This window comes from Ambystoma mexicanum, chromosome 11 (assembly GCF_040938575.1).
Source record: "Ambystoma mexicanum isolate Mex_15411 chromosome 11, UKY_AmexF1_1, whole genome shotgun sequence".
In the NCBI taxonomy this organism is placed as follows: domain Eukaryota; kingdom Metazoa; phylum Chordata; class Amphibia; order Caudata; family Ambystomatidae; genus Ambystoma; species Ambystoma mexicanum.
The window spans coordinates 688,005,187-688,021,481 of NC_090934.1; the positions used below are offsets into that span (position 1 = coordinate 688,005,187).

General features: G+C 54.0%; 1 protein-coding gene across 9 annotated transcripts in view; it reads right to left on the reverse strand.

The window, feature by feature from the left end:
• PAX6 (paired box 6) overlaps window positions 1–15,410 on the reverse strand; it is a 58,920-nt gene extending 43,510 nt beyond the window's left edge. For 2 of the 9 annotated variants that reach the window (XM_069623553.1, XM_069623556.1), the window contains exons 1-4: window positions 5,265–5,746; window positions 2,788–2,912; window positions 2,387–2,463; window positions 2,045–2,099 (exon numbers count right to left, since the gene is read on the reverse strand). In XM_069623553.1, coding sequence (XP_069479654.1) covers window positions 2,045–2,054 — 10 coding nt within the window. In that variant the 5' untranslated portion in view covers window positions 2,055–2,099; window positions 2,387–2,463; window positions 2,788–2,912; window positions 5,265–5,746. Of the gene's footprint in view, window positions 1–2,044; window positions 2,100–2,386; window positions 2,464–2,787; window positions 2,913–5,264; window positions 5,747–10,588; window positions 11,037–15,263 lie in introns of those variants that run through there. The other 7 variants (XM_069623558.1, XM_069623554.1, XM_069623557.1 and 4 more) reach the window with 7 other exon arrangements.
• Between the last annotated feature and the right edge of the window lie 885 nt (window positions 15,411–16,295).

The window sequence follows — 16,295 nt, forward strand, 5'->3', positions numbered from 1 at the left end:
ATTATTATTATAATTGCCTTGGACTGTAGTGTATGTTACGCGTGGGGCCACGGCGTCGACCTCTCCTCACTCGATTCTGCCCCGCACACAGAGGCCCAGGCCGGCAGCGCCTCGTGCAAACACACCCCTTGTCTCCACTTGCGCTGCGCGCTTGCCTGCGCGCAGTGGAATCCGGCAGGCAGCACGGCAGGCCGCGGACCCCCAGTAACCGAACAGGAGTGCCGGCGGGAAATGGCGCACGAAAAACCCCATTACAGACCCCCCCCCCCCCCCGCGTGACTTAAACTGCCCCTCGTGCAAGTGCATAGCGTCGAAACATGGGCTAAACCACCGGCGTCCCGGAGCCAACACCCCCAAAGGAATGAGCGGACTATTCCCGAGGCATAGCTGAGAGATGAACTGAAGCAAGGACGCGTGCACTGTGCCTGTACTATCAAGAACGCATGCGAGTGCTCTGCTCGGCATGTCTAGTCCTGAACGTGAGGTTATATACAGAGCCTGGCCTATGTGTGCTGAAATGCACGTTCCAGTGACGCGTCCATGCTCTGGATTACTTGGCTGTGAAAGCTCATATGCCCGGATTGACAAAAGCGTTTTAATCAGACCCAGACTCTGACCAAACTCTCCCAACTTCATCAAACACGCCTTGTGTTTGTCTTTGTTGGCAGTGTGTTATCGATGATTACACTCTCTGTATTAACTCATGTCACTTCTAATACTGCGGCTAATAATAGAAATCATAATCAATAATAGAATCGTCTTTTCATATTGTAATCTTTGGTGGACACCTCAACCTTCTAAGCGCTATATTTGTATATATTATGCTTACTCAAATGCAGTTCTGTTCAAAACATTCTTTTCTGTAGGGTGAACGTTTGAGGAGTTACCCTCCCTCCCCCGCCCCCCTACGATTCGAAGCCGAGTTCTGAAAGATCAACAACATTATCTGGGACAACGCTCGATTTACTTGTATGGTTCCAAAAATGTGATATTTTTGCAAAGTTTGTCCCTAAAATAACCCGTAATCTAACTCGCCGACTGCTTGTGGCTGTGTCTCCCTCTTGCTTAACAGACGTCCGCGTCTGTGGTGACACCGTCTCCAGTAAATTCAAATTGCGACAGAGCAGGTGATGTCCGTGTGCGTTTTTTCCCTGCCCGGCCCTTCCTCACTGGTTACAATGGACTGTAAACACAGAACGTAATGTGTGCACTCGAACGTCAAGGCCTGTAAACAGGGATGTCAGGCGTGTAAACATGAACTTCAATGCATGTAAACTTGTAACTTCGAGGCCTGTAAGCATTCAGGCCTTCTGGCACGGCAAGCGCCCTGGCTAGGCCTTCCCGAACAGCAAGTAAACACACTGTTTCTTGATTGTATTTATTTCGACTCACACTTACCCCTCCACGCACCCCTCCACCCGCACCTCAAATCCCCGTGCAAGCGGGTTCCCAGCTTAATACCTCCCACAGAAATTGCAGCGATGCCGCCATTTTGCTTTAAGAAACGCGCATCTGCCGAGAAGGCTTCTCGCCGCACCGGCTCGTGAACTTTTCACCTCACAACACGCTTTGAAAAAAACACACAACCCCTGCTCTAACAAAGACAACCTGTGTCGTAAATGCAGCTAGGCCCCTGAGTCAGATATAATTATACGCACTTTGGGTTAAGGGAGCGGCCTCTTGCAAACCTCCTGCACACCTCCACGCGTTAACCTCAAAAAGCCCGGGAGGCAAAAAGCAAACGATGTACTTAGCTACCGCACTCCCACAGCATGGGAGGAAAAAGTGAGATCACGTGAGCGTTTACAGTTATGCAAACAACATGTTGTGTAGCAATGGGATACAACAACACACACGCACGCACCCCACACACTGTGGGATATGGCAACCTGAAATGCCCCAAGCATTTTACCTTACACACCCAGCTCACAAGCAACAACACCGGCAGCCATTGCTGTCTTTCTGTGTACAATACTGATTTTCGACACAATCTTCGCAAAACACGGTTGCACGCACACATACAGGTATAAACAGAAAAACTCACTGTTCTGCATGTTGAACTGCTCCAGCGCAATCCCTTGTCTCTCCCTTATATAGTCCTATTGGGGACAAAAACAATAGCATTGAGTTTATGGGAAGGCGGAATGTACTACTAACTCACATCCCATGCGGGACAGTTTACTTTTACTGAAAAGGCTTTTTAGGCAGTCATTGTAAAGGAAGGTTCTATATATAAGTGCGTTTATGCATAAATATATATTTTTCCAGCACATGCAATTCAGGAATTCGGCAGATAGAGGCTTAGATTGAGGAATGCGGTTATTTCCGGGGCCGGAATGTTCGCGAAGCAGCGGGAAAGTGCGCAGCGAGATTTTCTTGCACTTGCCTGAAATGCGGAGTGGCTCTCTTGGCATGCAATTTAAGGGCTCACGCATCTGCTTGTCGCTAGTTAAAATCTTCCCTCTAGGACAAAACAACATTTTATAAAAAAAAAAGTATATTAAAAAAAATAACAGGTGGAGCGGGTAAAATTATTTTACTGCGCACAAACAGTTGGGAAAGGGCATGGGCGATATTTTTTTAAAGTAAAAGAAAACGAAATAAAGAAATTATAATCTACAGCTTTTTGAAGTGTATCCCTTGTGTAATTAGTTTCCCTGCCTGCTTCATCAGACCGAATGGGCGAAATCCAGGGCCTAACATGTATTTTGGAGCTGACGTTTGCATTTGATTGTGCAGGCAGGTTGTCTGAGACAACGTCTTAAAGTTTGCACCAGCGGCCCTCACCCTCATAAGTGCCGCTTCTCGGTGATTAGATGCTGTCCCCGTGTTTGCTCTCTCTCCCTCTGTTTCTCGCGGCGTTTAGGTCTTCGCTGTACAGTGACACACGCTGTCTACCTCGCCTCAGTGCTCTAAAAAGTGGAAACAGGAGGGGGTGAGAACTGGTGCACAAAGGCAACAGAAAGCGAACAATGGCGTCCTCTCTGCTTCCCTGCCCAAACCTCAGCGAGCCAAGCCTAGTGTCCCCCCCACAGCCCCCCATGCAGCAACACAACCCCCAACTTCCCGGCCCGGGGCTCCTTCCCCACGCCACAAAAGAGCGGGGCCAGCAGCCCCCCGCTCCTGCCTTGACCCGCATCCCCAACCCTCCCCGCCTCTTCGCTGAAATAGAAAAGTAATTTCTCGTTATAAATTTCCAGAGGTAATTGTGTTACTGGTGCGAGTTGTTAGGGGTTGTAAAAAAGATACAACAGCGCAGCGGGGGGCTCAATTGGGAAGAGACAATCGCAATAAAGGCGCCCATTCAGGGGGGTTTTGCTCAGAGAAAAAAAGGGGAGGCGGTGAAGCAATGGTATCGTCCCAGCCTTCATTTTCTCCCTCTTTAGGAGAAGGGAAAAAAATAACTGCTAGGCTTCTTTTGCTGCCATAATGAATATTAATTTTTGCTTTCCCGCATATGATGATGGGGTCTCGCGCCTAACCCATTCAGCCGCGGCCTTTGTGTAATGCAGTAAATAGTTCTTAGTCGCCTTCGGCGGCGGGCGAGGAATACACTGCAGACACCCCCAGCGAGCAGACACCAAGTGGTCAATATTTACTGCTCCCGGAGGCTTCTCCTCATTACAAACAGAGCAGGCCCCGCTGCTGCCCACGGCTTCACGCCGCCCGGGCCCACGCGGCAAACCCACAAGCAGTTGCTGAACTTTCCACCTCGCCTCCCCTGTAGCCCCCCTCGCGGCACACATATCATCAACTTTCACAGATAATTATGGAATAACCCTGGCTCCTTTTTTTTGAAGCACTACACGTTGTTGTCTCGTGTCATTCGTGTGAGAGTCCTAACAGGGAAATGAAAGCGCAAAACAGCCAGATAGGCTCCTCAAGGCGCACACCGCAGTGCAATCGTGTTGTAAATAAATAAGGGCTTTCCTGAAATTGGCAACTCTCCTTTTGAGTTTTTTTGGGTGGGTTCTGTGGAGGGTGGGGGCGGTTGTTAGGTCATCTTTCCCAGTTGTTAATAAGGGACACGCCGCATGGAGTGTGGTGCACCCGACGTGAAAGGCAGGGCCTGAGTTGAGCCGAACACCATTCCACACACTCGCGCCTCTTCCTTCCCCTGTACCCGGGTATGGCCGCACTCACCTTTCCCTCCCTACAATATGAATGGAATGTGCGATGCCCTGAGCTGTGAGACGTGGCTTTCATTTTGTAAACAGAGGCCGCAGTGCCGTCGCTGCGCGCAACGTCTCCGCGTGAAATAACGCGCTGTCTGTGCGGGTAGCCTTTAAAGCATCCCACGCCTGTGGAGTTGCATTTTGAGGAGTGACAATTTAGGATACCCATCCATTCTCTCCGTCTCTCTCTCACTTGTTGCCTATCGTTCTCTCTCCTTGACCCTCTCCGACCCTCAACGCTCAGTGTTGGCCGCCACCATCCTCCCCGTCTCCCCACCTGTGTGTATATCATTGTGTTTTCTTCGTAGCAAGTAACATGGGTTTAAAATTACTGCAACCCGTTCATGCATTAAAAAAAGTTCTCGAGTAAGGTGCCGATGCTGCAAACCAAGGCGTGCAGGCCACTGCATGACAAATATTATTTAACGAATACAATGCAGGAGGCATTTTAATTTTTTTTTTTAAAAAAAGCTGTCCAGAACAGGGATCTTTGTCAAAATTATTGTAGCCAAGTCGGCGAGAGGAAGTTGTTCTTGTGATCTTTCTAAATGCATGGGGTTTGAGGGTGCAATGGGAATGTCAGCGTGTGCCAGGCATTGCCCTCTGCAGGTGGTGTGTGGTGCAGGCGCCCCCTACACGGAATTGCAACCCGCCCACTGCCCCATCAATCCAGCGGACACTTGTCTAGGGGGGCCCCGCCACTACCCCGTGCGGTGGGGCTGGTGGCAGCCCGGGGGTAGTCACCCGCGAATTTCACCCAGTGTCTCCCACGTCAGAGTAGAGAGGGGGTACACGCCCACGGTGCATTGGGAGAACTTCCCTTCCACAGGCAGGCAACACTTTCGCGACTGGGGAGGGGGGTCGATACCGCAGAAGGGGGCTATCGGCCACTAGCTACCCCGCTTCAAGTGGTTATCTACAGTCTACCCGCTTCCGCCAAGATCAGATTCTGGACCCCCCTGACTTCCCAAGCATTCCGGGTATCCAGCACCGACCTCTCCCGGCACCCCGCCCACTTTCACCGGTCTGCCAAGTATCCATTCCATGGGTAGGACGGAAAAGGTGCGAGAAAGGAAGGAAGGGACTCACCTGTCCGAGGCATCCTGTCCGGCTGCCAGTGACTTTACGGAGGGCACTGCCTGGGAAGGGTGCCGCTGGGGTGTTTGTGTAAAAGGAGTTTCTCCAGTGAGCCTGCCGGCGCGGCGCAGAGGCAGCGTCCCTGGGAAGGATAGAGAGATTGACAGTGAAGTGGCCTGTCAGGGGGCTGCGGCGGCGGCGGAGCTGTGTGTGCGAGGGGGAGGACGGTCGGGGACTCGGCAGAGCACACCTATGCTGATTGGCGAGGGCTCGAGTGCAGGAGTGGTGGTGCTGGATGTGTGCCTCCGCTCGCTGCCTCGCCTCCCCTGCATCTCCACTGGCCCATTAGCAAAGCCTGACCTCTGTCATCATCTCCAGTGATAACACTTCCTCCTGCGCCTTAACCAGAGCGGGGACTGGAGGCTGAGCCTGGGCTCGCTTTTCAAACCCACTAATCACTCCACACATGCAAATCCTCTGCTCTCTCTCGCGCGCGCACACACACACACACACACACACACACAAAATATTGCTTTATGCAAAGCGCTGCCGGAGCCTCCCGGGCGCCCATTGGACGCCTCGCTCCACCGTCTGCTCTCAATTGGTTCCTCCGGGTGAATAGGAAGGCAGTGCAGTCTGGCCCCCGTGCAGGCACCGAATTGTGCGGAATAGTACTGCCCCGACCATGCTCGAGACGTATGCCTTTGTGCATAAAGCAGTTGCTCAATGCTTATTTTGTTTTCCTTTTAGCAAGCATGCAATATTGCAAACAACTCGAACAGGTCCCAATCAGTAGCTTTATTTAGCGTAATGTATTATGATCCCCCTAGTCTGGTTTGGGGGGAAAAATCACATAACGCCCCTAAATATGGGCCCTCGGGGTAAATCAATAACGGCCCGCTGTAAATAAGTTGCAGGTCTGCTTTTCACACAAGACCCCGGCGCTGTGTGCGCTGTGTGCAAGGGGGAGAGGGGGGCGTGATTAGCATTCAAACAGAGAGCCCCTGGCGCAGACAATGGGGATAAGCAAAATAACGTTCACATGTAAAAGGCATAAATATTTGTAAGACAGGCGCTTTGAAAACTGTGAATCGCCCTCTAGCTCTCCGAGCTTGGCAGCTCCCCCCGCGCCCCCTCCCCCTCCCTTCCCGGGAGGGGAAGCTTTGCCCAGCACAGAGTGCCGAGCAAATATACACTCTGCCTTGTGCCTGTGTGTACCGAGGACTCTTGGGAGAGGCCCTGAAGGGTCCTTGGTAGCCACTCAGACAAACTTTGCCCACGTGCCTTTGTTGACTAAAGACTTGTGTAGGCCCCGGATAAACACACACTCTCCCATATTGGCATGGGAACACACACTTTTTCGGCACACGTCTGCAAATATCCAACTGTTCCGGGGTGTTACTCTGTTTTCTTGCATTGCTTATTTCCAAAAACGAGGGTTGCCAGGCGGCGGGGGGAGCGCGAGGAAGGAGCAGCTCCACTGTCCTGACCACACACCACAAACTTTATGTGCTGAATGCCCGGATATTAGGGCACACTTCAATGAACCCCAAAGTCCCCCCCCCCGCTCCCCAGGGCAAGCATTGAGGGTTACAGTGGGAGCACCAGTCTGAGCCGAGGGTGGCCCATTCGTGTATCCCCAAAGGATCCCCGGCAGGGGTCCCTAAAAAAGAAAACGTTGAAAAAAGTGTACACAAGAATAACAGAAGTCAGGGGACCTGGGGCAGGAGGGGGAGGAGGGGTTCGGAAGCAGACTTTCAAGGCTTAGAAGGTAAAATGAAGCCGTTAGGGGAATATACTTGACTTCTCTTGACATGTGAAAAGTGCTAAAAGTCAGAACTCATCAATAAAGTATTTTGGACGTGAATAAGGGGCCCTGACAGGCATTGCATTCGGGGGGAAGTACAATGAAGAGACAAACGACTCTGCCAGTCCGCGAGGCTGCGAGTGAAAGGGCCGCTCAATGGGAGACGGATAATGAGCTCCGGGACCGTCACGCACTGTCATCCCCAGCTCTCGAGAGGGGCTGCCCGGCCTCCAGCCGCAACCAGGAGCTGTCGGCTCCCCCCCCGACATCCCCTCCAGTAGCACTGGAGTCACACAGGAGCTTCCCCTACTCCAGGACATAGGGGCTGACCGGGCCACCTCCCATACACAGAACTCGCCCGGGTCCGGGTCCCTTCCCCTAACCCTCCACCAGCAGAGCAGCTGCCCAGGCTACCCGCACAATCACCCAGGAGCCTCCAGGCCCTCCCCATTCCCCACCTCCATGGCACACAGGAGCTGCACGGTCCAATCCTTTAACCCTTTCAGTATCACAGAGCAGCTACCCCGTTCAGAACCTTTATCCACTCTTGTTTGAGTTAGTTGCTGCCTTGACCTCACCAGCTACCACTGGGTTGTAATGCAGGAAATGTCAGGGTCCTCTTCTCTAAATCTTCCCACATGAAACCGGAGCTGGGAGGGCTCCTTCCTTAGCCCCCTCCCGCGTTAACCAGGAGATTCCAGGATTCCAATCTTTACTTCCTGTAGCATCACACAGCATCTATCCGGTTGCCATCCTTTACCATCTCTAGTGTGTTATCTGGCACCTACCTGGGCCCCACACGACCCCTAGTATGGCATGGCAGTTACCTGGGTCCCGTATCACCCCCAGTCTGATATTGCAGCTTCCTGCGTCTCGTGCATTACCTCTTCTCCTATCACAGAAGAACTGGGCCATGCTTTACCGCTCCAATTGCCACCACTAACTGCCCAGGCCGCATCCTTCACCACTTCTAGTTTGCTATAGAAGCTGCCTGGGCCCCATGCTTCAACCTCCACTCCAGCGTTCTGCAGCCCCTGCCCAGGACTCACCCTTCACTCTCCACTCCAGCGTTCCACAGCCCATGCCTGGGCCCCATGCTTCACCCTCCACTCCAGCGTTCCACAGCCCCTTCCTGGGCCCCATGCTTCACCCTCCACTCCAGCGTTCCACAGCCCCTGCCTGGGCCCCATGCTTCACCCTCCACTCCAGCGTTCCACAGCCCCTGCCTGGGCCCCATGCTTCACCCTCCACTCCAGCGTTCCACAGCCCCTGCCCAGGCCCCATGCTTCACCCTCCACTCCAGCGTTCCACAGCCCCTGCCTGGGCCCCATGCTTCACCCTCCACTCCAGCGTTCCACAGCCCCTGCCCGGCCCCCATGCTTCACCCTCCACTCCAGCGTTCCACAGCCCCTGCCCGGGCCCCATTATTCCCCCTCCACTCCAGCGTTCCACAGCCCATGCTCAGGCCTCATCTTTCACCCTCCACTCCAGTGTTCCACAGCCCCTGCCTGGGCCCCATGCTTCACCCTCCACTCCAGCGTTCCACAGCCCCTGCCCGGGCCCCATGCTTCACCCTCCACTCCAGTGTTTCACAGCCCCTGCCCGGGTCCCATGCTTCACCCTCCACTCCAGCGTTCCACAGCCCCTGCCTGGGCCCATGCTTCACCCTCCACTCCAGCGTTCCACAGCCCCTGCCTGGGCCCATGCTTCACCCTCCACTCCAGCGTTCCACAGCCCCTGCCCAGGCCCCATGCTTCACCCTCCACTCCAGCGTTCCACAGCCCCTGCCGGGCCCCATTCTTCACCCTCCACTCCAGCGTTCCACAGCCCCTGCCCGGGCCCCATGCTTCACTCTCCACAGCCCCTGTCCGGGACTCATCCTTTACCCTTCACTCCAGCGTGCCACAGCCCCTGCCTGGGCCCCAGGCTTCACTCTCCACTCCAGTGTTCCACAGCTCCTGCCCGGGACTCATCCTTTACCCTTCACTCCAGCGTTCCACAGCCTCTGCCTGGGCCCCATGCTTCACCCTCCACTCCAGTGTTCCACAGCCCCTGCCCGGGCCCCATGCTTCACCCTCCACTCCAGCGTTCTACAACCCCTGCCCAGGACTCACCCTTCACCTTTCACTCTCCACTCCAGCGTTCCACAGCCCCTGCCTGGGCCCCATGCTTCACCCTTCACTCCAGCTTTCCACAGCCCCTGCCTGGACCCCATGCTTCACCCTCCACTCCAGCGTTCCACAGCCCCTGCCTGGGCCCTTTCCTTCACCCTCCACTCCAGAGTTCCACAGCCCCTGCCCTTGCTTATCGCTCACCCACCACTCCAGCGTTCCACAGCCCCTGCCCTTGCTTATCGCTCACCCTCCACTCCAGCGTTCCACAGCCCCTGCCTGGGCCCCATGCTTCACCCTACACTCCAGCGTTCCACAGCCCCTGCCCTTGCTCATCGCTCACCCTCCACTCCAGCGTTCCACAGCCCCTTCCCTTGCTCATCGCTCACAGTCCACTCCAGTGTTCCACTGCCCCTCCCGTGCCTCATCCTATACCCCATCCACTGCAATTGTCCACAGTAACAGCCAGGCCGTCTATTTGCTCTAGAAGCTGCCCGGGTCCCCGTGCTGTAGCCTTCCTCATAGTCACGCGGGAGTTGGCGCTCACACCTTCCCTCAGCCCCCAACTTTAGCACACTCCGCTCTAGCGAACCCTCTTTTGGCCTGCTCAATGTACCGTAGGTCCTCCACCCTCTCCTTTAGCCCCCCAAAACATCACAGGGAAGCTCCCGGTGGTGGTGGTGTACTGAGAAAAGAGGCCCACCCCCGGCAGGGTGCAACTGAGCTTCTGCCTTGCAGCTGCTTGTCCTGCGGGCAGTGCACCCATTGTCTGCCCTAGCTGGGAAGCAATTAGAATATTTACCATACCCCCTAGAGCCCGGAATTGTGGGGAGTGACTGAGAGTGTATTCCACCATGCCGTTCAAACCGGGGGAGGTCGGCAGCAGCGTTGTCACCCCCTCACTCCTGGGAAAGCCAAAGAGTGGCATTACCGCCCCACCTCCCCCCCCCCCCACACACACACACACACACACACACACACACACACACATTCCCGCCCCATGAGGCTGCGCGGGAGAACGCTGCCCCGTAGCCCGCACATGTGGGGCTGGGAGGGCTGGCCAGTGCTCGGCCATGCAAACCTTTTCACTCCAGTCATTTAAATGCAGCCCAACGAGCCAGGCATCGCACATTTGCATTTCTGCTATGCACGCACATCAATCAAATAATTGGAAGAAGCGAGAATACTTTGCACGTGGTCTTCAATCTACCAACGGTAGGAGTTCGCAACTTGCCACCGAAAGAAACCTTTAACATGAAAGCCTGTAGGCGCATCGCAAACGCGGGCGAGAACGCCACTCTGTGCACGCTTTCTAGGGCGGTGGGAGCTGCAGCAGGGGGAACAACACCACTTGAACATGCAACCACAGGCGGCATAAACTCGTGCACACAGAGGATATCTATAAAAAAAATACAAACCCGCGTGTCAGTCATCCGGTGCGGCGGGCTCGCCCCTTGCAAATAGGATTGGAATCTTTCCCGAAAATCCCACGCGAAATCTGAGCGTCTGTTTTAGATGAAGAGCGAAAAAATAATCTCCGTGTGTTCGCTGCAAATTTCTGGATGGGAGAAGTAAGTTCGCAGAAGAATTCGGATGTGGCCCTTTTGAAGAAGAGAAGAAAGCGAGGTCCTTTGCAACATGGATATCAAAAGAAGGTCTTTTTTTCGCCTTTTTATCTACCCCGGTCCGCTTTTAGAAAAGCAAAAGAAAAGATGGAAAAAGAACTTTGATATGCTCTTCGAGCAACAAAAAAAATCTCGTATATTATTTGTACAAGCCTCTCAATTAGCCAGCGCCGGGATTAGCCGTTTCGAATGCGTCGCCTCCAAAGCGAACACTAATCACGGAGCAATTTTGCCTCGGGGCACAGTGGGCTTTGTGTCCCCTCCCCAAAAAGTTTTAACTAAAAAAACTGGCAAGGGGAGGGGAAGGGTGAATGCAACTGACGTCATCCCAATGCAAGGGGCGGTCTGAGGGGTAGGGGTGTGTGGGAGGGGTGGGGGTGTACTAGAAAGCAGTCACAAAAAGGGGGCTGGGTGCCGGGGCTGCTCCTGATTTATCAGGACTTCTTCTCGGGGGCGAAAGAGGAGCTTCAGACTCGCAGGCCAAAAAAAAAAAAAAAGTTGAAAGAAGAGAGAGAGAGAGAAAGCAAGTTTTGCACCAGGCCCAAGAATGTTCTCGCGGGGGCCATTGAAGTGGCAGCGGCCTTTCAGTCTGGCTGCACTGATCTAAGTCCCTCGCCTGACTCGTGGGCCGGGCTGTGTGGGAGCTCCGGTACCTGCCCAGACTGGAGGGCGCAGAAGTCATTGCAAAGTGCCCGCAGAGCTCTGCCGCGGACGCCATTTTGAATCGCGCCTTTCTATGGAGGCGCCGCTGAGCGCCAGACAAGGGCCTTGTTTTTGTTTCTCTAGCGGGTTTGACACCCATAGCTGCTCTCACAGGAATCTTGCCAGAATGTAGTAGTTTATCCTTTCAATGAGAAAAGTCAGCCCGCAGTGCTAGAATAAATAAATCAACTCTTCAGTGTTTTCCCCCCAGGTGTGTTTCTATGTGTGGGTGTTTGTTGAGCTGGGAGGGGGTCTTGGGGGGTTTAGCACTTGTTCTATGAGTTGGGCGCATCACAGGTTAATAAGACTTTCTCTTACTGGCTTTTCGAGTGCCTAGTGACACAGGACTAGTGTTGCAAGGTGCTGCTGCTTGCTCTGGGACCCGTGATGCTTGTTCCCCTGACTTCCCCTCCTGTGCACCATTCGCACACGAGGATGGACACGTGTGAAATGCATAGTCCTCAATTCATCTTCTTTCCCTTGTTGCAAACATGCTCGAGTGCCAAACATGTCCCCGTTTTCAACATTGGGAGACCCTTTCATTCGCCGAGTGTGCCCCAGACCGTGCCTGTCAATATTCGTGTCAATATTCGTGTGTGATGCTTCGACGCACATCTCTAACTGAAAGGCACGCAGGGTCAATTTGAAAGTTGGACTTAATGTTATCTGTCTTTCGGTAGCAGGTGCCAGCTCGCTTGTGCGTAACCGGCGGGGCACGTGTGTTTTTGTACAGGGCTATCTGCTGTGGATTTTGTGTACCCAAAATCTATATCACCATCAACTATGTTTAGCATAACGGTGTGTGGCGCTGTGCTCGTTCCGGCTGTAACAGCACGTGCACAATGCATCCTTGCAAATATGTTGTCTCTGAAGATGTAGTGGTACGTGGGCCATTGCTTTGTATATAAACATGAAGAATTTGACAAACGACCCGATTTCCGGCAACACGCGAACACGCTGGGCCTGACTCCCAGAGCGTTTTTCATTCGGGTGCACCATTATACAAGACCTCTGTGAACCAGGCCCACAGTGCACTGTTGCTATCACACACCTTTTTCTGCGCGCTTTGCGCCCCCAGCTGACGCGGAGGGGACACCCCAGTGTGCGTGCTCAGCCGAGCGCCCCTTGCTGCAGGACGCTAGGCCGCCCGGGCACTCTTGGGTCGTCACCTCCTATTAATACCCACTCAGCAAGTCACTTTTTTTTCGTACCAATAAAAATGCTTTAAGTCCACTTGTCCAGTTTAGTCTGGCGGAGAAGAGATACACGACTCGTGACGTGCCAGCCCACGGTGGCCATGCCCGCAGGACACGCCATGCCTCCTTGTGTAGGCAGAAGAGAGCGTTAATGCAGCGGACATTGAGTTAAGTGGGGCTTTTTTCTAGTTTACGAACAATAACTTTGATGCACTTTAACCCTCGTAGAGCGGGAAGAGCCCGGCACCCTGAGGTCCAAACGCGGCCAGTGCCCCCACCCTCCAGGCCGGGCACCCCCCCCCCCCAACTCCCGCCCCGGCGTGCCTATGGAAAACCGCACGGTTCACGCTCCTGGCCTTGGCAGGGCTGTGTTTCGGTTTGGCCATATTAGACATTCGTAGTTGCGGATCCCGACAGCCGAGGCCATCGGAACGCCTTCTTATGGGACTGCCCTTGCAAGGAGAATGATGTGGGTGTCCCCCGGGGGCGCTTTACACGGTATTGATTGGGGCAAGCTGCTCCCGTCTCTCTAACAGCTAATCTGCCGCTAAATAAACTCTAATCACCGCGATTGGACTTTTATTAGCGCCCGGAGAACTGTGTGCGGCAGAGGGGCCATAAAAAGGCCGGGCCCTTGTCTACCAGAGTACAGACCCCAGACCTGTATTTTCAGACAGAGTGGTGCTGTCCTCGCGTACTGTGAACATGTGACCTTCATGGCTACTCGTGTTCATGCATTTATTCCGCACCCCCACACAACATAGCGGAATTACCGCAGGCGTCGTAAACATCAAACACGTTTTTAGGGAGCTCGAGAAAAGGCGCTTTTCAATGGGAAAATCCCATTGCAAAACGCTTTGTAAACCAGGCCATAAGGCAAGACACCCTCTCCAATAGCCCTTCACACAAATATAAGCGAATTATCGAACACTGGAGCTAGATGTGTATTTGCCAATCACTCGGCCCCGTGCATCTGCATTCTTCTTGGGGACACCGATATAAGCCTTCATTATCTGCGCGTGGATTCTGATATGCACCAGAGCCTGGCAGAGAGTGACCATGGACGTCTGGCATGATGGCACCTGCATCACAGCTCATCTTTGCGATCGACACCTTTCCAGGCTGTGGGCGGCGGGGAGAAGGGGAGGGGGCTTTGGTAAAGCAGGGCAATAACACACATTATTATCAGCGGGTGCGATGCTATCGCTCTCGGAGTCAACTGACAGCGACCTATGCGCTTCCAAAAGACTATCTGGTCCGAGGTAATTATGTCACAGCTTTTCCCCGGTGTGACAGCTGGATACACACCATCTCCCATAAACATCTCTAATTAGGGAGGCGGGCCCGGGCCCAGGGCGGATGGGGCCCGATTTATCACGGAGGAGAAAGTCCACTTTCCGGAGCTTTGCTGGAGATGCGTCCTCCCGAGGCACCGCGGCGACTGGGGGCCGAGCAGGCAAACCCACCCCGGTGAATGATTCACGGACGGAGCCCAGACCCCCTTCAAATGGCAGTAGCCGCGCGCGCACGCACGCACATGCACCTCTCCGTTGAGGTGATGCGTGTGTCTGTATATATATATATATGTATGCATTATACACACATACACGTTTACAACTCGTAGATTGCATTATGCACGTGGCCCCGGAAGTGGCATTATTGTGCTGTGCATTTCATCCACTGCCCGAACACACCCCGTATTCTTCGAGCTTTAATGTAAATAATTAATGCCCGCGGTGGGAGAACCTGCCTGCGCGCAGCGGGCACAGTCCTGTTGATTAAAGGTGACAGGCCGGGGCCACACCGCAGGGCAGGGGGAAAAGTGCCCTTAACTCGCGAAAAGCACCAGACTTCCGCGCCAATCCCGGCCCTCTGGACGCAGGACCCCAGTCGGCTGCTGAGGTCCGAGCCTAACATTTAGCTCGGGGCGGCGGGGTCACCTTCTAGGGGGGTGCAGGTGTTGGTGGGTTTTCGGTTGCATCTGTGGGGTTTTTTAAGAAACACGTATAGACTCCCAGAGTCCCCCAGTAGCCGGGCGTTCTACCTCGCTGGAAATCGTTAATATGCAGGTCTCTCTAAGTAAAGGGTCTGATGGATCACACGGTCTGGGGACGGAAAGTGCTCCCCGGCTGTGTGGCCCGCATTCCCCCCTACCAACCTGCACCGGGAAGTCGGTGCATTTTGTGTGGGGCAGGTACTTTCGCGCACCAACTTTGCCCCACTTGACTCCCAGCACCGGGGTCAGTGGATCGACGTAAATCTGAGGACTGAGGGTGGATGAATCGTCTCCTAGATTTTAGAGCACGCCATTTCGGTAAAAGCAACCACAGCATCATTTCAAAAGACTGTCGACGTGCAGGCCACCGGCTAGTGGGCTCTCCAAATACCGCGTGGCGAGACACCAGCCCCAAATACCGCAGGCACACGCCGGTCTGTACACGGACCTCAGCCGACCGATGGCACCGGCCAGTCAGGAACAGCAAGAAGAGTCACAACACCCCGTGGTCCCCAGGCGCGGAGGCAGCGCGCAGGGGCGAGCGGCTTGCGAGCATGCACGATCAAAGTGTTACCTGCGACAGGCGGCGCGGACACCGGCCGAGAGCACGGTCTGCTGACTCCAACACTTTTCATTCGCCGCCCGCTTCTAACCGGCAGGTTTGATCTCCCATTTCCACCCAAGAATCTGCCACCCAGTTGAAATGTCAGTGACAGTAAAAAGGAGGGTGTCTGGCGGTGCACAAACTTTCCCTTAATACCCACGCCAGCGCCGCCCTGATTGGCCAGCACGCCCCGGTGACGTCATAATGGCCAGGAGTTGGAGCGCAGCTAGTAAGGGAGCTCAGACGAGACCGGGCAGAGCGTGGTCTCGGGCACCTGCACACCTTACCCTCCCGGTGAATGGGGACGGCTTAGTGCAGGAGGTGTCTGCCAAAAGGGTGCAGGGCGGGTGCAGCTGTCTGTCCAGCCGTTTTTTTTCTGAAACACACTGCACCTTGCGAATATCAACGACAAAGAATGTTTTGGGGAAAACGGTGATATATTTCATGCTCCTAAATGCCCAGTTAGGTAACACCCGGTGCTGAATGTTTACCCATTTGTAAACACGCCCGACGTAGGCTGGCATGGGTACGAGGGCACAGCATGATAACTAGGGTGCTGCTTTTTCTAGAAGGGTCACGGTGTTGGCCCAAGTGGGCAAAACAGGAGTGAATGTAAAGTGGCCCGACTAGTTCCTCAACCTATAATTTACCCACCTAAGCGCCTGCCACTTCAAGTCATTACATGTGTTATAGTGTTGCAGCGTGCCCTTACATGTAACATCCACACCAGGTGTTCACGTTTTTCGTCTCTTGTCATTTCATTATTTTGTAAATTTGCCCCAAGGCGACCTTGCGTAATGACCACAAAATGGGGTAACTTTACACTCCACCAGACTAGCACCCATTGTTTGCAATAAAAGGTTGATGCCGTTTATTCTTATTGCGCCCTTCATCCCGCAAGAGGGCGCATGGCAGGGTCTAATTGTCCAGAGAACAGGGCGAGTACAGGAAACACATGAATAAATGGCACGCCACCTGCCGTGACCAGCGTCCCACGGTGTC